At 32.9% G+C, this 24,756-nt stretch overlaps 2 protein-coding genes and 1 long non-coding RNA gene across 3 annotated transcripts; 2 read left to right on the top strand and 1 right to left on the bottom strand.

Moving 5' to 3' along the window:
* Window positions 1–7,894: 7,894 nt before the first annotated feature.
* Window positions 7,895–13,054, bottom strand: LOC145053164 (Tryptophan/tyrosine permease). The gene is made up of 14 exons (XM_079001174.1): window positions 12,667–13,054; window positions 12,510–12,550; window positions 11,977–12,069; window positions 11,501–11,575; window positions 11,088–11,137; window positions 10,714–10,803; window positions 10,459–10,515; window positions 10,186–10,255; window positions 10,000–10,101; window positions 9,866–9,918; window positions 9,611–9,758; window positions 9,382–9,466; window positions 8,370–8,498; window positions 7,895–8,254 (listed from the first exon to the last, which is right to left on the bottom strand). The coding sequence occupies exons 1-14, from the start codon at window positions 12,959–12,961 to the stop codon at window positions 8,067–8,069; spliced, it is 1,476 nt and encodes a 491-aa protein (XP_078857300.1). The 5' UTR covers window positions 12,962–13,054; the 3' UTR covers window positions 7,895–8,066.
* Window positions 13,055–15,581: 2,527 nt separating this feature from the next.
* Window positions 15,582–17,055, top strand: LOC145051299 (uncharacterized). Its single transcript, XR_013683521.1, has 3 exons — window positions 15,582–15,759; window positions 16,081–16,231; window positions 16,859–17,055. It is a non-coding gene; the product is annotated as an uncharacterized LOC145051299 (long non-coding RNA).
* A 1,996-nt stretch (window positions 17,056–19,051) lies between these two features.
* Window positions 19,052–22,688, top strand: AGT (alanine:glyoxylate aminotransferase). The gene is made up of 6 exons (XM_079001173.1): window positions 19,052–19,238; window positions 20,074–20,289; window positions 20,367–20,651; window positions 21,649–22,015; window positions 22,111–22,321; window positions 22,405–22,688. Exons 2-6 carry the CDS (start codon window positions 20,085–20,087, stop codon window positions 22,540–22,542), a joined length of 1,206 nt encoding a protein of 401 aa, XP_078857299.1. The 5' UTR covers window positions 19,052–19,238; window positions 20,074–20,084; the 3' UTR covers window positions 22,543–22,688.
* The last annotated feature ends 2,068 nt before the right edge of the window (window positions 22,689–24,756 follow it).

Raw genomic sequence — 24,756 nt, 5'->3', positions numbered from 1 at the left:
TCTTTTGTTTGCTTGCTTTTGTAGAGCTTCGATTAGTCTGTTGGATCTTTGAAAAAAAAAAGAAAAAACTCAGGTGCTTTTAGTTTTTGCTTTGCTCACAGTTCAAAGCAATTACTATATTCCGATATCAAAAATGGATCTTTGAATTGAGTTTTTGCAAGAACGATTATCGGAGTGACAATGACCTTACTTCTGATTCAAGTCTCTTCGTCTCCACACTTTTGAGAAGTCTTTTAGTGCATACAATTCAATGCTCAATATTTCTTAATAAAGACAAATCTACAGAACGATATAGGCGACACTTCCTTTTTATAATAAAAATATTTTACAGATGCTTGTTTTGACATTTATTTTAAGATTCGAAAGATACATACATGTCCGTAGGATGTGCTTTATTCATGTTTTTTTGATAGTATATTTTTCGTTCTTGTTTTTAAAATATTTCCTGTTAAAATGCGTTTGAAAATTATAGTATTTAAAACGAACCAATTACTCATAAAGACCAATTTTTATAATCAATATTTAAAGGTACCAAGTTTAGTTTTGTAGTTACACATGGACTTTGACTAACAATCACAAAACTGCATTCCCAAATCAATATTAATAACAAAAAAACGTTTATACAAAGTAATTAAGTTTGTAGATATTGGAAAAACATTATTTTAGTATGATTTTTCACATATGTAAATCTGGAGATATATATATATATATATATATATATATATATATATGATCCATGTGTAATATTTAAATAGGTTGCGGTTAGATCTTGACAAACATGTTTCCTGTCAAGACATTAAACGGATTGATATGGTTTGACCATAACTTAACATGTTTAATTATCATGTTATGTCATGTTAACCTGTTGATTTTCGTGTCAGGTTTCAGGTTAACAGGTTAAAGTTTAGACCTTGTAAATGTGTTGTCATTAGGCGTGTGCAAAAAACCGGTTTAGGCCTGAATCGGTTCACTCAAGAACCGAACCGCATGTGAACCGATCCGACCAATCCGACTAATTCGCCCATTTTCGCTTTGAGACCGGTTTGGAACCGGTTTTTTTTTATTCGGTTTGCTGAACCGGTGATGATCCGGTTTTCCAAACCGGTTTTGAACCGGTTTTCGAATGTTACCGTTTTTTTTGTCTTTTCCTAACGGCTATATAGCCGTTTGAGGCTGTTAAGGACCCGATTTTGGCTCTTTTTGACCATATTAACCATTCCTTATAGTATATATATGTATTAGATGTTTAGGTCTCCACTTTACCTTAACCATTCCTCAAAAAACCTCTCTTAGTTCAAAAAACCATCTAAATTCAAACAATGGATTCGGCTTCCATTGGTGTTGGAGATTCATCAAACAATCCTACCGTTGTTAGCATCAAAGAAACAAATAGAAATCCGACTATTTGGTGCAACTATGATTTGTGTGTAATGTCGAACGGTACAAAAAGAGCGCGATGCAAGAAATGTGGTGCTTTTTTTAATGAAGAAGGGAATTCGACATTCAAAACTCATATGACCAAAAGATGCCCCGCGGTGAAATTTGGGCCGGGACATAATCAAACAACAATGGCGAATGATGCAACATTGTGGAGTTACGATTTGAGTAAAGTTCGGGATAGGATGGCGAAGTTCGTGATTTAAGAATGTTTGCCTTTTGACCACTTCGACAACAAACGATTGACTTCACTCATCCAAGATACTCTCCAACCACGATATTGCCATGTGAGTCGTACTTCTATTAGACGTGATTGTATTGAAATGTGGAAACTTGCAAAAAATGAATTGATTTGAGGATTTCAATCTTTAGAAACCGGTGTGAATTTAACTTATGATGTTTGGACGGCTCCTCACGGTTCAGATGCGTACCTTTGTGTTACCGCTCATTGGATTAATCTGTCACACCCCAAAACCGATAACGGCGGAATACGTTTCGGGGTGGAGGACGTCATGTACAGTATCATCACAATTGCATAATAGTAAAAACAAGAAACATACAACCATTGCATTACATAATGAGTTTAATTACAAGTGTGTTTTATAATGTTTAACAATCACCAAAAGTATTACAAAAATAAGAGATGGATCTTGTATGCTCCACCTTCTCCAAAATGCCACGCCTATGCCTGTCTATCTTTGACCTGAGGATACAAGTTGGTTTGAAAACGAATATCAGCATAAAGCTGGTGAGTTCATAAGAGTTTAGTGTGAGTTTTTGTATAAAAAGCATTAGAACCGATAGTATGAAAAGTTGTAATTTACATTCATAAGTAGTAGAAAAACCTAGAAAATCCTATATTTTCCAGAAATACTTTGTAAGTGAAAACCTTTAGGAAACATGTAATTTTCATCATTGAAGAAAACATTCATTGTAACAGTATAATAGTGGGTTCCCAATAAGTAATGCAATATGGTAGGTTATGCCTGAAATCAATAATAGTGGTGCAAACTTTCTATAATATTAGATACTTGATTACTTCAGGATTTTAACTTAACTCTTAGTTAGTAGTTTAGTGTGGTGATAGTGTATTTCTTGTATGTTACCGTTAGTGTGAGTAATAGAGGACCCCATGACCTTCCCGGTCATGTACAATGTAGTGAAGTAGTGGCATCCATGGACCTGTACGGCTCGGACTGAGGTTAACAGTCGGGATGTAATAGCGTCTGCCCCGTATAGATCTATACATATAGCGTCGTCTTCCTGCCAGAAGACTCTGGGCGTAGTGCGTAGCGAATAGAGTATCTCGTAGTGGGTTAGTGTGTTATCTCTTGATTAGTGCTTTCTATTGTATTATAGCGTAGTAGTCTTTTGTATACTCGTAATATGTTCTCGTATTAGTATATAGTATCATTATAGAGTGTATTATAGTGTGTAGAGTAGTAGCTTTAGCGAGTAATAGTGGCCTTAACTATACCTATTATAGTTAACTTAGTGCGTATGATTCTTGTCAATTTAGTGGTTTAAACATCGAATGAATTGAAAATACTCGTATCCAACACTAATATATATGATATATAACTAAGAAATCAACGACAGTCGGACGGATAACAACTACCCTAAGCCCACAATCAAACAAGAACAGGAAATAAGGCGAGCTATCGGTCCTAAGTCCTTCAAGCCTTATTTATATAAATATATTGGTGTGGTTACATTTTATAAGGAATTTATTTAATAAAAATCTTGTCAAAAGGGAATATTTAGAAAACTGATCTTTTATCCGAAATGGTTTTGAAAACGAAAATCCTTTTTATAAAGCATAGTGGTAAATCACATGTGATTTGAACTACGGATAGTGAATCACATGTGATTAATTTCCGTAACATGAATAAATGACTTGTATGAATTTCCATAAACATGTATAATTGACTTGTACCCCCCTTAAAACATATAAAACATTTGAAAGGTTCATTAAAGGGGTATGAACTCACCTGAAATCGCGTAAATCGGGTGAATCGGGTAAATCGGGTAAAAGTGTCGATTGAGCGTTTTGTACCAAATAACGACTTGTGCACCTTTTAGGCCCCTAATGTCATATGAAATATGTATTTTACAATAAATTAATCATTTTATGCTTTTCATTAAAGTATTTGGGCATTCTAGCATTGATGTTTTAGGGCCTAGAAGGGGTTCCCGGGAGTGGTACAATGCCAAGAGGGGTTTGCGGGGGAGTCCATGAGTTCACTCCCTTGGAGTTTACGACCCAAAGGCCACTCCTTGGGAGTTTACGGCCGTAAGCCCCCTAGGCTTGGCCGTAAACTCATGTATTCCTCCAAAATTACAAGTTAAGGCCTTATTTCACTTCCCTAATTTACTAGCAAGTGTCTTGGACTAATTTGGAGGGTTTAAACCCTCATTTTGTGACATTTTGGGGAGTTTACGGTCCAGGCTTGTTCTTGGGCCGTAAACTCCATTTAATCCCTCAAAATGGATGTTTAAATGGTCCTAAACACTTCCCTACACCTTAGATAAATTTTTGAAGACCTTAGGTGGAGTTTTGGGGACATTTTGGCATAATTATTGGGTGTTTACGGCCCAAGCTCAGACTTGGCCGTAAACTCCTCTTTTTGTCTCTAAATGGTGTTGTTTAATGGTTTTAAACATTTCTCTAGGTCATAATTAAATTCCCATATGCCTTAGATGAGTTTTTGGGGAAATATGGCATAGAAATTTGGTGTTTACGGCCTAAGCACAAGCTTGGGCCGTAAACTCCTTTTTAGATCATAAAAGCTTATGTTTTCATGTCCCAACTCATCTAGGCTATATCCCTAATTATTGTACAAGCTTATGGGAAAGAAAAATGTGTTATTTGGCCAAGTTTTGGGTGTTTACGGCCTAAGGGGCTTCCTAGGCCGTAAACTCCCTTTAATCTACTAAATCCTTTGATTTTTGGCCTCTAAATGATATGGACTATGATTAGAGCAAGATAGTGAAGAAACCCTTACGTTTGGAAGCCGGAATTCGCGGTTTTGGAGTCGGGTTCGGGTCTAGAGAGAGAAAGTAGTGAGAGAGAGTGAATGAGTGGTAAAAGGGCTTAAAAGTGGTGTTCATTTGCTTATATATGTCTCGGGTATTGCACCCGGTACATGGCTACCCGATGTTAAAGTTTAACGGGGTCAAAACTTTTTACCCGGGTGAAATGGTTGAAAAGTAATATAACTCTATTTAGTTAAACGGGGTTAACACTTACAAGTTATAATTACTTATGATAATGTCAGGACATATAAATAACTAGATATTTGTTTATTGACGACTCCAAACATCACGGAAAACAATAAATATAACGACGAATTCCGTTAGTGCAGACGGGATTTGTAACGGCAATAAATTTGGGTTGTCACATAATCCAACTAATTGGGTAATGATGAAGCGTACGATTACGTTTGAATTGTTTGAGTACTCGCACACCGGTAGAAATTTATTTAAAATTTTAGATTGTGTGATCAAAACTTATAAACTTGAAGGAAAGATTTTTTCTATTTCTTTTGATAATGCTGCAAACAACACCGTCGCGGTTGGACAACTAAAACGAAAATATAAACCAATTTGCGATGGTGTTTTTTTTCATAGTCGATGTGTTGCACATATCATTAATTTGGTTGTGCAAGATGGACTAACTAGCATTGAAACTATAAAAGATGGTTTCAAAGACATGCTAAAAGATATTTTTAGTTCTAGTAACGCTCGATATCATAATTATATGCAATTTTGTGTCGATGCGAATGCCCTCTTTTTAGGTCAGAATTGGGAAAATAATACCCAATGGAACTCCACTTGCAAAATGTTTGAATGTGCCTTACGTCAAAAAGATACTTTAAAAATGTTCCATGACAACCTTGCGGACCGTAATAAGGTTACGGCTTATCTGGAATCAAGTTGGGATACTATCAAACTTGTTACGGACATGCTTGATGTTTTTAAAAAAGCAACTACTTTTTTATCGGGTGTTTATTATCCTACAAGTTATTTAGTTTTAAACCAAATTTTTTTAATGTGTGCGAAAATAAATGAGTTTGAAATGAGGAGCACAATGTTTGCTAATATGATGAAACCGATGAAAGCAAAGTTAAAAAAATATTTTCAAGAAATGCCTCCCATTATTACTTGTTCCGCCGCTTTGAATCCGACTCTAAATGTTGGGGGGGGGGGGTTGAGACTTTAATTGAAAATATTTGTTACGATTTCTTGTCTCAAATGAGTATTCAAGAGTTTGAAATTTTTGATATCTTGGCTTGGTGGAAAGGAAAGGAAACCCAATTTCCGATTCTAGCCGCTATGGCCCGTGATCTACTAAGCTCCCAAGCTTCTACGGTAGCTTCGGAATCGGCTTTTTCTGTTAGTGGCAGGGTAATATCACCAAGAAGAACAAAACTAACCCCTTTGTCGGTGGAAGTGTGCATTTGCTTGAAATGCTACCTTGATGGCGTGGAAAGGATACAAGACATTGAAGTACTAGAAGGCACATCGTTGCATGCCGAAGCACGAGTACATGAGGAAGAAGTAACGATGGGAATGTCGGTGCCACTCACCCTAGAAGAGATCGAGTATGAGAGAGGATTACGCAACGACATGGCGGATGACGAATAAAAAAACAAAAACAAAAAAAATTTGGATGTTTTGTGTTTTTATGTTTGAAGATGTATTAGTTTGACAATTTGGATGTTTTGTGTTTTTATGTTTGAAGTTGTATTATGTATTTCCAATATAAAAAAAAACAAAAAAAATGAAAAAAAGGTTGAAAATTGCTCCAAAAAATGTGTTGATTCAAGTTGAACAATTTTTTACATACATTATGTTTTTCTACATACACACAAACATAAAATTCAAAACCAAAATAAAAGTTAATACATGAAAAGATATGTATATTATTAAGCAAGAAAGAAAAAAAAAAAAAAAAAAAAAAAAAAAAAAAAAAAAAAAAAAAACCTTTTGGACATGGTCCATATGGACGTGTATGTGTATTGTATATATGTAAGGCTTATAAGCCTTTGCCTTCCCAATCCCCCAAACCACCTACTGTGAAGCCAATTTTTTTTTTTGGTTTAAGACAATCTAGTGCTTTATACTCTAAACAAAAAAAAAACATTCCTATTTTACACTTATTAGCCCAAAAACAAAAAAAAATAAATTAGAAAAGCTTATTTGCGTCGAACCGGTTTTGGACCGGTTTTCTGAACCGGTTTTTGCTGAACCGGTTTCTAATAAACCGAACCGGTTTACATATGTTCGGATATTTTTGGGGGTGAACCGGTTTGGAACCGAACCGGTTTGGGGGTGAACCGGTTTTGACTACTTGGACCTGAACCGAACCGGTTTTCTGAACCGGTCCGGTTCATAAAAAAAACCGGTTTTTGCATGCCTATTTGTCATGTCGGGTTGAAACATTTTAAATGTTAGAAAAGTAAGAGACGAGGAGACAAAAAGGAAAAAGTCAAACACTGGAGTTAGGACTTTAAACAAATTGAACGTTCAACAAACTTATCGTGAACCGTTTGACATGAAGTTTGTTTATGTTCATTTATTTAATAAATGAACAGTTATGAACACCAATTCTTGTTGGTTTAGTTAAACAAACGAACATGAACAATTGTCTCGTTCAATTAATTATGTTTGTGAACGTTCATTTATATTATTCATCTACGTTTTATTTAATTTAAGTTCATTTTATGTTCATATATATTCAATTTTGTTTGATTACATTACCATATTATATGTTAGTTTATATTCAAATATGTTCAATTATGTTTCTTTATCTCAGTTCATTTGTGTTTGTTCGTTTATATTCCTTTAGTGTGTTCACAAACATAAACAATAAAACTCGTTCGTTTATCCACTTGTGTTTGTTTATTTGTTCGGCTAACTTAAAACGAACGAACATGAACTAGCCTTGGTTCGTGTCGTGTTCATTTGGTTCGTTTATAACCCTAACTGGAGTTGGAAGGTGGAGTGACAAAATTCAAAGTTAGTTAGAAGGAAAAATGGAAAGAATTAGCGTGAGAGCAAATGGGATAGGTGGTGTTGGAATTTTAATTTTAATTCTTGAATTCAGTCCACTAATATATAATTAAACGAGTCATATTTCTTGACCCTAACCCAACCTGTTTAATTTCTGTGTCATGTCGTGTCAACCCGGTTACTTAAATGCATCGAATCTCTTACCCAAACTCCAAACCTGCTAATTTTGTGTTGGGTTGTCGTGCAGTGTCAATGGTTTCCTTCAAGAGCATATGTATATAATCCAAATTGAAGCAAAGATAAATGAAATATTTAAGTCTCTCAAAGTAAATTAGTTGGAACTTGAAAAATAGAAGCGATGAGTTATCTTGTCATAAATTTTCAATCTGAATTCTCAAAGTAAGGTATATTTCAAAAATAATTCCAACAGAAGGGACATATGTAGAGAAGATGTAAATTCCTTTAGAAATACCCAGAGTCGGAGTCCATATAACAAACACATCCCAATAAAACCCTGGAAACAGAAATGCGTGGATGGGAACAAAGCATTTGATGGTAGGAAATCTGGATTCCATGTTTGGGACATCATTTACAGGAATTTGAGAATTTAATGATCATGTAGGCATCAAGTTATGAATTACTTCTGAAATGATAACATACCCTGCACCTCCAATTACTAAAGAAAGAGTGAACCTACCACCAGGTACCAGCTCTCGAAGATTTAAACAAATACTTGTACTTCTACTTGAGTATCTATCAGACCAAGACATTGCAGCAGGAACAACACCAAACAGCACCAGAACTACACAAACATCATGCAACCAACCTCTTATATATATATATATATATATATATATATATATATATATATATATATATATATATATATATATATATCCAAATAACTACATACATACCTCCATAAGTTCCAGCAAAATCCAACGCTTTGAAAAAGATGTCAGGGTCTAGCAACGACAATATTAGTGGTGGAAACAATGTCAGAAAGTACGGAAGTGGTCTGCTTCTATCAGATGGAAGTTTCAACACTGCAAACACATGAAAAAAAACACAATTAATTAATTAATCTAAATCAACTAAATAAAAAGGTAAACGTTTATTGAGACCGATGTTAATGGAACAAAAATTATACCCACCCAAAAAGGCGGAACAAGATAGACCTATGTAAAAGATGTGAATGACCTCATCATCACCCTAATTAAAAAGTATCTATAAAACGCTTGTTTCATCTCCTGTGCCACAAGGTGGCCAAAACTGAATGCAAGAAATAGCAATGTACTTTCGTTGATTTGTTTGTTAAAGCATCTTACTTCTATTTCTATTAAGTAAAAAATATACTTAATTATACCAATTTCAACAAACTACAATGGAATTTTCACTGCTATAATTTTCCAAGTATAATCCTACCTAATATGCTAAATAATGAAAGTACAATGCAGTAGATTTTTCAAAGCACAATGCCTTAATAAAAAAAATGTAAGAAATAGCAATATATGTTTGCTGATTTGTTTATATAGCATCCTACTTTCATTTCTTCCTATTGTAGTATTTGTAGTTTCAAAATTTTACCCAATTATACAAAGGAATTTTCACTGCCGGCCATAACTGGGTAGATTTTTCCTAATATGATAAAAAATGAAAGTACAATTCTATAATTCGGCAGATTTTCCATTATACAATTCCTTAATATTAAAAAAAAAACTTCAAAGTACAAGAAAGAAATGACAGTAGGATGCTATATAATAAGCAAATAAATGAAAGCACATTGCTATAACTTGACAGAAAGCATGCCAGAGTGGTTATAAGATAAATAGAATCCATAAAATATCGAAAGTAAGCTCGTAATTTCAATAAAAACAAATTAAATAGTAATTTTGGTGCAGCAAAGATTATCATGAAGAAGAAACTCACAGTCAGATAGGAAGTCAGAAAGGCCCAAAACAAATCCAATATAAGAAGTTGCAATGGCAAGAAGTGAGAATGCCCCAACAATCGGCTACATGATAATTTATAAATCTAGTAAGTGTTTAATGCAAGAAATAGCAACATACTTTTATTGATTTATTTATCATAGCATCATACTTTGAAAAATATTTCTTGCATTTAGTAGTTATTATTAATTAGTAATTTAATTACTGACCCCAACAACTCCATTAGTAGCTAGCAATTGTTGCAATGGGTCAGCAAGCTTATGATCAGGATTAGTGATTGTGATTGTTCCAAGAATGACACCATTCCAAACAAGAAACAGGACAAGGGGAATCGCAGTGCCTACAACAATCGAACTCCTGCACCCAATTTTTTTTTTTTTATTAATTATTTTTGATAATACCAAACATTTCAGTAGATATCATCTTCATATACCATGTTAGCATTAAAAATATAAAATAATTACCTTATTTTTGACAGGTCTCCTTCCAGATTTGTACAAAGAACAGGCACTACATTCTGAAAAGAACACAGTTTAATCAATTAATTATGATGGAAACAACATTATATGTACACTCAAGTAAGAAATGAAATCATTACCTGATAAACAAAAGAGAGTGCTATTATAGGTATACTTGTGGGAATAGCTTGCAAATTAGCTTTCAAAAGAGCATCCCACTGCAAATCTCCACTTGCAACTGCCTAATATATCAACAATCAACAAATTATGAAAAATCTCATTACCATGGATTTACGTTTAGTTGCCAAAAAATTTATTAAAATTACCACAAGAGCTGAAAAGGAAATTATGATGCCAGATACTAAAACTCCATTAACTGCACCAATAACTCGCTGGCTGGCTACATCAAAATATAAAAAGGGTGAGCTTTTTTTGCATATCTTTTGGATAACCATTTCATGAAAGCATGTTGTTGCTATTTTTGCATTTAACCTTATTATATGAAAGCTAAATGAAAAGGCTAACAAAATTAAATCAAGAAATGATTTGTTTGTATAGATATGGTAAAAGAAGAGAGATGAAGATAAGGCAATAACCACCTTCCAAAGTAGCAAATGCTTCCCAAGAGAATTGAAAACAGAGATGCACATTCCCATCTGCAATCATGATGATATAATTTGTAGCATCATAAATATGTAAAATAAGAATATCAATCTAAGAATCATGTGTTGTGTTAATATGCATCAAGTAGAGAATTAAGAAACATGTGCTGTTATCAGATCAAAGATCTCATCCAAAAGCATGAAGATTATATGAATGGAAAATTGTTTATGAGAGATTAGATTAAATCATACACTGGAATGCCAAGGATATTAGTCAAGATGTCTGATGAACGAGCCACATACGCAACAAGGAGGGCATAATGTATAAAAATATATGACCAGCTGCAAAAAAAAAAAAAAAAGAAGAAGATAAAATGGTCTACTTGTTAAAAGAAACATGAAAAGGCTTTAGGAAACAAGTTCAGGAAAAAGAAGCTGTTTACAAATTTATATGATATAGTCATCTAGAGTTAAATTAGGTGAAAGTATAATCCTATTTCTTGCTTTTAAGTTTTAACCCCTATATAATCAATAATGATAAATAACGCATTAAACATAAGCAATCACTAAACTAAGTTTTGGAACTATGTAGCCTAATTAACATAATCAGATTCAGATCATCTTACCAAGTAATCTGAACTCCAATAGTACCAAGTGTTCTTGTAGCCATTGATACCTGAAAAACAAACATGGAAGTAGTTATGAAAAATTAAAAAATATATATATCTTGTGTGATCAAGTGACCTATGACCCAATGGCAAGTGTAAATTTGATACCAAGACTTAATCAGGGTGTTCTTTCTTTTACTTAACGCAGATAGAGTGACTTAACAGAGAAAGTCAGGGAAAATTTCTCCTCTTTATATTTTTTTCCTTCCATTTCCCCAAATCTGAAGTCATTTTCTCAAATATTTTACGCAGTAATCTCACACCCATTAAGGTTAAGTCAAATTAGAAAGACCATAGGATACAAGTTATGTTTCATTCTATTGAGAGGAATGGATTAAAATTAACTTCTAATAAATGATTATTGAAATTACCAATGATACACCACCAGAGCCCAGTTCACACATTGTCTTTACATTTACTTCAGCTATTAGCAGCCCAGTTACAACCTGCATGAGAAAAATTCTGTATCAGTGTATAATACTTATATTTTATGCAGCATTGTTTCATTTTTTTTACCAATCTATGCAACAATGTTTCACTCTTTTACCAATTTATGAAAATGACATGAACTATGCAGCCATATTTCGACTGGTTAAACAGGTTACTGGTAGCAAATTGCATCTTTTGGTCATATAATGGAATGACATTGTATATATTAGTCTAAAATCACTTGTTGCATAAACTGGTGTGAAGATGAAATGTTGTTACATAAATGTGTATTTAACCCTTATGCCTATTACATGTACAAAATACTATATTGTTAAACAATGTACTTCGAGAAGAAAAAAGCAACAAGACTAGGGAGAAAAGAGATATATCTATAAATTGATTACAAAAAAGGAAGTACCATATAAATCCAACAAAGAATGCAAGTGATCCCAGCTGCCAAAAAGCCAGCTTCCTGAGTCACTGCAGGAATAGCAAGAATTCCAGCACCTACCTGTTCAGATAATTTAGTTAAGTACTTAAGAAACTACCATTGAGTGATTAGAAAGAAAATAATATGGTGAAAAGAAAGGTCAGTTGTGTGATCTAAATGTAGTTGTAGAATTGAAAATATCAGCAAATTTCAAAAGTGTAGGAATACATAGAGGATAGAGGATATGTTTGGATTCCCTACAAAACTCAGTTTATTGTGTGTGTGTGTGTGGTTATATATCCATATTATGAGGGATGAATCTTTATTCAAGCAGGTTATTGGATCATGAAAGATCTCTGGCTGACTTGCCTTTCGATGTAACAGAAAGGCACAGCATACATTCATTTTGTCTTTTATGATCGTCGATCAAAAGAAGTAATTTGAGTACCTATTCATGTGTGTATAACTATTAACTATTAAGTATCAACTACTACATGTTTAAGTAGAAAGAGAGGGATTACAGTGGTGCCAGCAACCAGAAGAATCGAACTAGTGACGCTTCCTGGAGAGCAGTGGATAAGAATCTGTAAGTCGGTATGAAAACATTGGTCGTAACATTTAATTGGTTTAGAAATTCTTAAGAGGCGATTAGTTAAAAATGTAAATTAGATTAAATACCAGGTTCCCTTTTGAGAGTAGCTCGATTAAGGTTAGAGAAGAGCCTCTCGAATTCAAATTCTACATCGTCTTCTTCGAGTTTTGGTTTTTGTTCGGAAGATTGCTGCTGCTCCTGAGAGGAGAAGCATCTGAATTTGATTAAACCCAATGGTGTACTTGGGGGTAGTAATATTGATGTCTTGGTGTGATGATTATGAGGACGGCGTTGATGATACGAAATTGGAAATCCTAACGGCTTGTGATTATCACTGCAAGATAATGGCGGGAAGCAAGAAGGAGAAGAAAAGGCCGCCATGTTAGGGTTTGTGATTACTGGACATTCTTCCCTGCAATATCAACTGAGGGCATCTAACACCAAGTGGTCGCCAAGCTGGGAACGGTGTGTACGTTTGCCACGTAAGGGAAAGATAGATGCTAATGAATTTAAGTTTTTATAAAAGCGGTTGAATTAAAAATAAACAATAAGCCATAAATAAAAGAAAATTAAGCAATAAACTCTTATTTATAAATAAGAGTATACTTATTAAAATTAGTTTATTTAGTTTATCCTCACCACAATAAGTTGATATTTAGCGTTTTATATCCAAAGGCGCCTCGACGAAAAGTCCATTTATATATAATAATTTGCACTGTAGCGGGTATAGTTTAACTTAACTTATAACGGTAGGGATAAACAATAAACTATAAGCCCTTTTTTTCTCTATCCAAACACCCTCTAACTATTATAACATCTTAAGTAAATGATAAATTTAGTAAAAATTAATTATTGTTACTTTTAAAGAAAGGCCAAAAAATTCAAAAACAACCTAAATATCCACAATTTTTGTAAGTGAGCGTCTCAGGAATGCCAATGGAGGACAAACGTGACATGGTTGTATTCCCCGCCTCCACCTCTGAAAAATTTACATTCTCCCACCCTACCTTAAAATTTCTAGCCTCCCCACCCCATCATTGCCTCCAAATTCATTGATTACCCTTGCCCCTGCCCTCGTTTCCACGCCTCCGATTGGATTTGGGCTATCTTTTTATTTGGCTAAAAGAAATTGTGTTTTTAAGCTTGAAAAATCTAATTTTTTTTGGAGGTAGCGATAGTTATTTATAACATAATTTTACATGTTAAAAACGAAAATGTTATAACATTTTAAAAACATTATAGTAACAACTTAAAAAGATGATTTTTTGTTAAATTTTGGAAGCTTAAATCATTGTTATTATATATATATATATATATATATATATATATATATATATATATATATATATATATTAACGGAACCCCCACGGGGGATTCAGGATGTGACTACCCACCCCGTCCTCGCCCCTAAAATTAAAACAGGGGTTAACATTGCCCTCGCCAACAGCCCCACCCCCGATTTTTTTAACAAGTATCCCCCATACGAGATCGGGGCCCAACGAGGCTTTTAAACATCCCTAGAGCGTTTAGGTGGCGGTCGAAAATCCAATTTTTTATCCAACTTCGAATATTCATAATTTTTCATATGAACCTTGTTTGATGTGATTTTATTTTCATTGTGTTTTTCATCATAAGAGTTATCTATGAACAATATCACACTCCAAATTTGTGATCGAAAAGTTATAATTCCAAGGTGGACAACTTAGTGGAAATATGAAAATTGACCCAACTTTGAACATTCATAACTTTCGCATATAAAATATGTTTGAGTTGATTTTTTTGTTGTGTTCTTTGTAACACTTACTATCCATAAACATACCACACTCTGAATTTGGAAGTCGGAAAGTCATTTTTAGCTCAAAAGAAGGCTACTTGGTGAGAAATATGGAAAAAAATCAACTTTCAACCTTCATATTTAGTATATGGACTTTGTTTGAGCGGCACGAGGGGGGGAGGGGGGGTTCACATTGTGTTCTTTGTAACAACGACTATCTATGGATATATCACACTCAATATTTGGATATCGGATAGTCGTACTTTCTAAGCTCAAAAGTAGGACAATTTGTGTTTTTTGAAAAATTTCCAAATATCGTTTTTTTTTTTTTTTTTTTATATGTGTATTGGGATGCCGTACTTCTTCTATGTAATTTTATTTGAATAAGGATATAACGAGTAGACTTAACATAAAAGTGGACATTAAACTTGATTTCATTATAATTATTCAATTATAATAGGGGTAACTGTTAGATGTCGTTTTATGCATCGTATATGGTAGTTTTCATTAGCATTTAGGATCATATTTTGTACATTTGCATGTCATATATTTAAATACACAAACATGAATCCATTTCTTCCTTTATATAAAAAATGTCATTGATTCTTTTTCAAGAAGTTAGGTTGTAGTTGAGTTTGGTCGTTTGGGTTTAAACCCAAAACCGACCCATTGAAAACCAAGAACCCGGAAAACCGAACCCATTGGTTTCAGTTTGGGTTTGAGTTTGAATTATTGAAAACCAAAATTAGCGGGTTGGGTTGGTTTTAGCCTAAAACCGACCCAACTCGGCCCATGCACACCCGTAGTTACTACAGGCATAGTCGTGAACACAAACATGAAGCCATTCCTTCCTTTATATAAGAAATGCCACTGATTCTCTTTCAAAAAGTTAGGTTGTAGTTGGGTTTGGTCGTTTGGGTTTAAACCTAAAACCGACCCATTGAAAACCGAGAATCCGGAAAACCGAACCCATTGGTTTGGGTTTAAATTATTGAAAACCAAAATTAGCGAGTTGGGTTCGGTTTTAGCCTAAAACCGACTCAACCCGGCCCATGCACACCCGTAACATCAGGCATAGTCGTCCGGTGACCAGGTCACATCACCCAAAAATATTCGACCAAACCTAAAACCCAAATACCCGAAGCCTGAGAACCCAAATTGTAACAGCGGTTGGGTATTGAATATTATTATTCTAAGGAAAAACCCTACCTACCCGAAACCAACTTCCCATCAACACCCCATTCTCCTCTCACCTCTCACTCAAATAAACCCTAACTATGAATCCTTTTTAACGATTTATACTTTTATATAATGGCAGGGCGTTGCTCCACTTTCTCGACTCTTCAATAGTAAGGATGAATTCGTGCATAACTACAAGAGCATCAGCTCATTTAATGAGATTGAGGTGCGAATTATTCTTATACATCCTTCCTCATTTACTAAACCCTAAACCCTAAACCAGGGAAATTTTAAGTGGCATAAAAATGAGATTATATTTTATATTTATAGCTCGCAAATCTTCATGTGGGAATCATACACGCTGTTCAAATTCAAAGTTTCAGTTTTCTTTATAATTGTTCATTATCGGCGTTCTTAGAACTTAAAAAGTTTATTATTGTTCTTATCGATCAATTTATCACCTGTTCTGTTATTTCTTTAGACATACAGTTGTCAATATACTTATATGATCAATAAATATTGACTTGCATCTCTTGCAAATGTTTAGGTTTCCCTTTTGAACATTGTGGTGAGTTGAAGAAATGCTGTAATCATCCATTCCTGTTTGAAAGTGCTGACCATTGTTATGGTGGAGACTCTGCAACAGCAGACACAGTAATCATTTTTGCTCTGACTGTTATCCTCAAAATGATCTCCAGGTTTGGACTCCATTATCTTGATTGAACATCCATGTATCTATATGCTTCTTTTTTACTTATTTCAAATATTTTCTCTTATCTACATGCTTCTTTTACTCGTTTTGAAAGTTTTCTGCAACTATATGTTTCTTATTACTTATGTTGAAGCTTTCTCTTATCTATATATGCTTCTTTTTACTCATTAATCATTATGAATATTTCTTATATCCATATGCTTATTTTTAATCATTTTGAAGATTTCACTTATCTTATTAATCTTTGTAATATAGCATGCTACTCCTACCTTCATTTCTCTTTTATACAAACATTGTATTGTGAAAAATCTACCCAGCTACAAGTTCATCCAAATACAAACCAATTTCAGTGGACAGATTTTTCAACGTAATGTCTTAACAAGAAAAAAAGCTGAAAGAAAATTGTATAATTGGGTAGGTTTTCGAAAGTACATTTCCTTAATGTGAAAAAATTTGGAAATACAAAAGTGTAATCGAAAGAAATGTGACGTATTAAATAAGCAAATGAAAGTATGTTGCTATTTCTTATATTTAGCCTTTCTTTGAACAAGGTCAAAGTATCAATATTATAATATTTTTTTTCATAATATTGATGAGATTCTTGAAAGAGCAGAAAAGGTTGAACAGAAAGGTGCTGAAGATGAGGCAGAACATGAATTACTGAGTGCATTTAAGGCAATAATATCACAATTATGAAAATTCTTTTCTTTCCATTGTTATATTTGAATATTACATTATTCTTATTGTAGAAGTGTAAGTTGTTTTTTGTTATGGATGATATTGCTCTTATTGGCTAGAATTTTTAAAATATGTTGTTGTTATAATAGAAGAAATGAAAGTCTGATGTTTTAATAAGCAAATCAATGAAAAAAGAGTTGTTATTTGTTAAGATGAAAATTGCTTTACATGATGCTCTTAAGTATCAAGGTTGCTAGAAGAATAATTCTTGCAAAAATATTGTGGATATTCATAAAAAATCTTGAATTGGATCTATGAATGTAAGTGATTTTCATCCAATTTGAAGAATTATTTTAGTTTTATCAACGAAGAGAGTACACGTAACCACTACATATGGAATGTGTTTTGATTATGCCAACACGAGGACCTACAATACAATCACGCTATTAATGAACAACTATTTTTTTTTGTAATAACCATTAATGAACAAAAGATAATAATAGAGCCTTTTTTTTCAAAAGGAAAACAATAACACGTTGAAATGTAATGCACTGAAATGAAAATTTCATGATGCAAATATGAAACTCTTCCAAAGTGTGATACTTTTAACGATGCCCCACTCGTCTATAAGCCCCATCTATTGTTCATTGTACTGATTTTCTTTTTATTACAAATATGGGTGTTATTAGTTTATGTGCGTGTGTGTGTTTAAAATGTAGTGAAGCAAAAGATGATGGATAATCTGGATGATGATGGAAGAGTAGTTCCAAAAGAAGAAAAGGAGGTATTGGTTTGGCTCCCACAAGTGAGGGTGTGGCTTATAATCATCCTTCTTCTCTATCACTTTATCTTTCATTACAACCTCTTATTTCCTTTCTTAAATGGGTAAGAATCAAGTGGATCTTAATATTACAACTTCTTTCTCATTTACTTAATAAAAACTAAATAAATTGATACCCAATGGTTGAAACATATTAGATATTCGAGCATATTTTGCTTTGAGAGCTTTTAGTATCTTTTAACTTTTAGCTTTTAAAAAAAGTTAGAAATAAAGAAAAAACTTCGTCAAGTAGTACAAGATTAAAACTTTTATTTTAAACAAAAACCCATAATCCAAATTCCAAACTATACTAGCTTTTAAGAGCTTAGCTTTTATGTTTTATGTCATTTTACATATTTTAGAAGTTTACAACTACTTTTGTTCAGTACTTTTATACAAATAAATGCTATGTCTTTATATTTCTAGCTACCAACTAATTTTATCAAACATAACTGGAGCTATTATAAAAAAAAGTAAATACATAAGATGAAAAGTATTAACGGACAAAAAAAATGTGTTAGAATCATATAGTGGTTGATTTCAGTGTGAAATATGTAATTATATCGCATAATAATGTTTTGTAGGCTTAATTCAAAAATATCTTTGCTATGCATAATTAAACACATGAAATTAGATTGATAAATAGAGACACTTCTGTAAAATAAACTTAAATAAAATTAAGATATACCATTAATAATAAACTTTGAAATAAAATTGATAAATAGACACTTCTATAAAATAAACTTTGAAATAAAATTGATAAATAGAGCCAATTCAGTAAAATAAACTTTGATAAAATTAAGATATACCATTAATAATAAGCTATATATAAACACATTTTAAATCGACACATATTTTAAACAAGCCTTATTTACCATTGGGAAAACATAAATTAAAAATATAATAATAATAATACCTTTTTAAAATAACATTATAATAAATTACATTTTCAGTTTGAAAAAAATAAATTTCAACTAAATAAATTTATAACTATAATATATAATTTCATTTTATTTATTCTATGGATTCACAATCTATCGTGCTCACAAATCATCAAATACTTTATTTCGTTTCCTATATACTAAACATAACAAAATTAAATTGAATTGAATGGTGATTTGTCATAATTTTAATGGGTATGAATAATTATAGGAATAAAAGATAGAAGGTAATTTAATTTCTCAAATAAAAACCATAATGTGAGCGAAATACATTTTTAGTAACTATTAGTAATAAATTTACTATTGGCTGGCTATTGGATTGTAATTTCTCATTTATAAATGAAGATGAGGATGATTAGGTGGCAACGGGAGATACATACATATAGTATTAGCCGTAGGATTCAAAATTGAGGCTCTCTTGAGTTCTTATCTGCTGATGGGACCCACATCATCTCCCGCCCTCTTATAAATTCCGATTCCCTTCCTTTTTGGCTTTTTCATCCGTGTCTTTTCCTTCCTCCTCCTCCTCCTTCACAGAGATCCTACGCAATCAGGTAATTACTTTCATTTCATATGCACTTTGAAAAATTTTACGCTGTGAATCGAGATTTCGTTTATTCAAGCTCATCAGTTTTCCGGATTATGTTTGATTTCTTAGCAATCCGGTTACTTTCACGAACTGTCGTTTTCTTTTTTATGATTTTTGCGCAATCTGAGGTTGATTTTGCTTTAGATTACTGTAAAAAAGAGGAATAATCAAGTATACTAAACAGAGATCTCGTTCTATCTTGAACACTATGGTTGTTCGTGGTTAGAAATTTAGAATATAAATCTAAAGAATAAACGTAGACTTTGAATCATCAATCCTGATGAAGATTTAATCTCTAGTTTTCAGTTATTGTTGATTACGTAAAGAATACAAACTCATAAGAAAATGAAATAATTATATTTTATATGGTAAACTGAACCACTTGTAAATCCCCACTAAGACAATTAAGTGCTAGAAGGTCATTTGATCGCCTAACTTAACTTATAGTACTTATTATAACACTGATTTCCACCTTTTTATGTTAAACATAATTAGTCAATTATTGTGTTTTTGACCTTTTGTGCTTATCTTATGTAGTTTATTTTTGTGTTAAATGCAATCAATAACAACAAATTTTCGTTGATTTGTTTATATAACACCCTACTTTTAACATTTCATTTTGAAATATCTATAACTATGGCGATGCCATTCAAAATACAAAGCAAATTTCACTGCTATAATCCGGTAAATTTCACTTGAAAGTACAATGATGTGATAGAATGAAAAGAAAGTACAACACTATAATATACAAATAAAAGAAAGTATGTTTTTTTTTAAATTGTTTTTTGAATTGGCCAAAGGTAAGGAAAAGATGGACTATACTTATGCACCTGGAAGGAATCATTTGTTTGTTCCGGGACCCGTGAACATCCCGGATCAAGTACTTCGTGCAATGAACCGAAACAATGAAGACTATCGGTCTCCAGCAGTTCCCGCTTTGACTAAAATTTTACTTGAAGATGTGAAGAAGATTTTCAAAACCACTTCGGGGACCCCTTTTCTCATCCCAACTACAGGTATATTATTTTCTTTTCTCTAGGGTTAAATATCAACATATTTTAATATAGTTACTTATTGCAATATTTTGGGTTAGGTACGGGTGCATGGGAAAGTGCACTTACAAACACCTTGTCTCCTGGAGACCGAATTGTGTCATTTGTGATTGGACAATTCAGTTTGCTTTGGGTGGATCAACAGCAACGACTTGGGTTCAATGTTGATGTGGTGGAAAGTGAATGGGGTGCGGGTGCTAACTTGGAAGTTTTAGCATCAAAACTGGCTGCAGATACTGCGCATACTATTAAGGCTGTCTGCATTGTTCACAATGAGACTGCCACCGGAGTTACAAACAACTTGGCTTCCGTAAGGAAAATACTTGGTAAAATCATTTTGCTTTTTTTAGTTTTTTATCGCATCATATTCATATTATTACATCCATCTAAACTCGCCTTCTTAATTATTTTGTTTTAAGCGACTTAATATGGTAAGTTAAGTGAAAGAGATGTTCCCTTATTTTCTATCTTTTGTTATTGGTCAAGCTCTAACATTAGTATGGTAAAATCCAGGAAAATATAATTTACTTTGTCAGTTCCTGTTTAACAACTTTATCGATTTAATCATTTAACTGTTTTCTATAGTAAATAAACGATTATACTTTTTTACTGTCATTGTTTTTATTATTGTCATTAGGATGAAATAATAATAATAATAATAATAATAATAATAATAATATCTCTAGAAACAAGTGGTTTAAATTTTAAAAGTCCTTTTTCTTGTACTTTGTAACTTTTACTAGCTCCTTGATAGTTGTTTTTCAATAAATTTGGGTGGATGTTTAAAAAAATTATTTTAATAATAATTTATTTTTATCATAAATTACAATTTATAACAATCAATAATAATAATGTTTTTTAATTTTGAATGGTAACGTATAATGGTTTATTTACTACATATAAAATAGTTAACTTCTTAATCATAAAATTATGACAGTAGGTAATGATTTTGTATATTATACATTTATTTATACTGATACCAAAATTTGGTAACAAGGAAAAATAGTAACAATTTAGAATAGTCAAAAAAATATGTAATGATTTAATCACACTTGAGAAAACAGTCAACTGATGCAATCGATAGATGGTAATTAAGTACGCTGTGATTTTTTGTATACATTACCGGTATAAAAATAAAAATGGTCTAACAGGGAATAACGGGTTTTAAACGGTAAAAAGTGTATGATAATTAAATGATCACCACAGATTAATCGATAAATGGTTAATTAAAATACATTGTCCTTTTCTTAATTTTTGTGTATTAAAATAGTATTTTGTTGGGTAAGTAATAAGTTTTTGTAAATTTGGTAATATATATGTTAGATCACTACCAGCACCCGGCCCTGTTTCTAGTTGATGGGGTGTCATCAATATGCGCTTTGGATTTCCGCATGGATGAATGGGGTGTAGATGTGGCTTTAACCGGTTCTCAGAAAGCACTTTCCCTTCCCACCGGTATGGGAATCGTGTGTGCGAGCCCTAAAGCCATCGAGGCCTCTCAAACTGCAAAATCACTTCGAGTTTTCTTTGACTGGAAAGATTACTTGAAATTCTACAAAATGGGGACTTATTGGCCCTACACTCCTTCCATTCAGCTTCTCTATGGCCTAAAAGCTGCCCTTGATCTCATCTTTGAAGAAGGCTTGGATAATGTTATTGCAAGGCACAATCGTCTTGGCACTGCCACAAGGTATATAAATTATTTACATTAATATCAACAAACTTAACTTTCTAGTTACTTTATAGTTTATACTACTAATAAATAAATATGTATGTGTAATGAAGGCTGGCTGTTGAAGCATGGGGGTTGAAAAACTGCACCCAAAAGGAGGAATGGTTCAGTGACACAGTCACAGCTGTGGTTGTTCCTCCATATATTGATAGCTCTGAAATTGTTAGAAGGGGATGGAAAAGATACAACTTAAGCTTGGGTCTTGGCCTTAACAAAGTAGCTGGAAAAGTCTTCAGAATAGGACATCTTGGCCATGTTAATGACGTAAGCATACATACATACATACATACATGCATATGTCTATCGATGTTACAAAATTAAGAATTAATAAATGAATGTGTGTGTAGTTGCAACTGCTGGGGTGTCTTGCGGGGGTGGAGATGGTGCTCAAGGATGTGGGATACCCGGTGAAGCTGGGGAGTGGAGTGGCTGCTGCTTGTGCATATCTACAGAACAACATTCCCATGATTCCATCAAGGATTTGAATTCTGTCAGTGTCACTGTCAATCGTGTTTATGTATGTAACTACTGCATGCTACTCCTCTTCTTCAATGTTGATTTGCTTCAAATTAATACCTTTGTAAAGAACACTTAAATATCCTACTTTACTTCAATCATCTTCATTTGTAAATTCTTGTTTTCTCATTACATCCATGAATATGCCTTTGAGTTGAAAAATTATGTGTGACCAAATTCAAATCTATATCAACCACCATCACCCACACAATATTAAATGTGAGCTTGTTGCTTGTTAGTACAAGAGGTTTTGACAATTGACCCACTATGGAAGTGAGACTTGAGAGTTGAGAGCCTACTCATATAGAAAATCGATGGGCTTAGTTCGAAAAGCTCTTAGCTATTATCAATCTAAATCTATTGGTTTGCAAAATTAGGGCGATTAGTAAACGATTATAGTGGGATGATCATAATTAAGAACAACATGACACCTTACTATTTGGACTGAAAGTGTTGTGAATCTCATGATTAATTGGGTCTCATGATTAACATGGTCCATGCATTACAACCAAATCCCCTCAAGAATCCTAGTGCCAACCTATTTAAGTGGAGTCTTTCCTCACTTTAAGGGGGTTGAGCAATCCATTCTTTGCACTTAATTGGTTGGATGTTGATTCTTGCATGTGTCTATTAGATGGAAGCTACTTTGGTTCCTATACCATACATGGAGTTCAACACTACATCATCCAAAGTACACCTCAATCTAAGTTTTACTATAAAACACAATATGGTAGTGATTGTTGCTTAAATACTCTCATGGATTATTAATAAGAATACTTTTGAGGAGATAATCAAATGTAGCTTAATGCTTGCAATTAATCGAAAGAAAGCCTGAAATTCGAGACTCAAGAGGATCTCCAAAACAAAAATAAGGTTCTAAATCTTCTACCCCTGAGAGAGAGGTCGGCTCCCTCTCTACTTAGTCTAACGCTAGCTGAAAATTAGGAAACAAATACTTCAAATCAAAGCATAATCCAAAAAGATACATATCAAAATTAACTAATGATGTTTTTTTTAGCAAAATAACTAATCGCCCCCTTGCAGTTTCTTTCAACACCTCTTATAAGCTTTGGGTCATCTACCCAGCCCATTCATATCAACACCCCCCCTCTTTATGAAAAATCACCTGGAAATCGGTGGTGAATATCCTCACGTTCCTCTCATGTAGTTCAAGCGGAAGCTCAGTAAGCACTTGTCGTCACTAACCACCTTAGTGTCAAGAAAGGCACGGATACTAAGGTGTTGTTTGTTTTTTTTTTTTGTAAAAAACTTATTCAGACATTTTATTGTTGTGGAGCGCAACACATACGAAACACTTTTAATCTCTTAACTGTTTGGTTTTAGAAGTCTTCAGAATAAAAAATCTCTGCGTGTGTTCTATTTGGCGCAACACTTGTATTGCCTCTTCCAACTTCTTTTTTTTTTTTTTTTTTCTTGCTGAAATCTTGATTATATGTTGCTGAAATATTATTTTACATTTTTTTTCTTTGTTTTTTTATATTAACTAATAATAATTTCTTGATGAAATATCATTATTTTTTGCTAAAATATTTTTATTTTTTTTGTTGAAATATCATTATTTTGCTGAAATATTATAAATTATTGCTGAAATGTCATAATTAAATTTTCGGTATTAAAAAACTATTTTCGATTTATAAAATCAATTTATTTTAATTTTTTAATATCGGCAGCAGCATGCAGATGTTAAAAAAGCAAACACGTTTCTTATTACAATCTGCAGCCATTGGTGAGGCTACATACATCAAAGGTGGGTCACTCGACCCACCTATTTTTTTTTATTTTTTTTTATTTTTATAAATGATTATATAAGATTATAAATTGTGAACTACCTTAAATATTTTAAATGAACCACCTTAATGTTTTTGGCAAAAAACAAATATGCATAAATCAAAATTTTCAAAGCCTATCTTTGATTTTTTTATTGGTTTCATTTAAATAGTGAACCATGTGGTTTTACGTTCTAGATTCGCCATAGACTGCAGCCGTTTGGTCCACCTCGTCTACTGCAGATGGTAACAGAGGTTGTCCGCAGACTTCATGAATTTTTGATTCAAAAAAACAAACCACACCTAAATAAGTTTTGGAAGGATTTTATTTTATTTTATTAATTGGTCTTTATGTGGCCAATATTCTATTGCCAATTTTATATGTTTACTAGACTA

The sequence above is a fragment of the Lactuca serriola genome, chromosome 5 (assembly GCF_051521515.1).
Source record: "Lactuca serriola cultivar US96UC23 chromosome 5, Lser_US96UC23_V15, whole genome shotgun sequence".
Lineage (NCBI taxonomy): Eukaryota > Viridiplantae > Streptophyta > Magnoliopsida > Asterales > Asteraceae > Lactuca > Lactuca serriola.
This window is presented reverse-complemented; position numbering and strand designations above follow the sequence as displayed.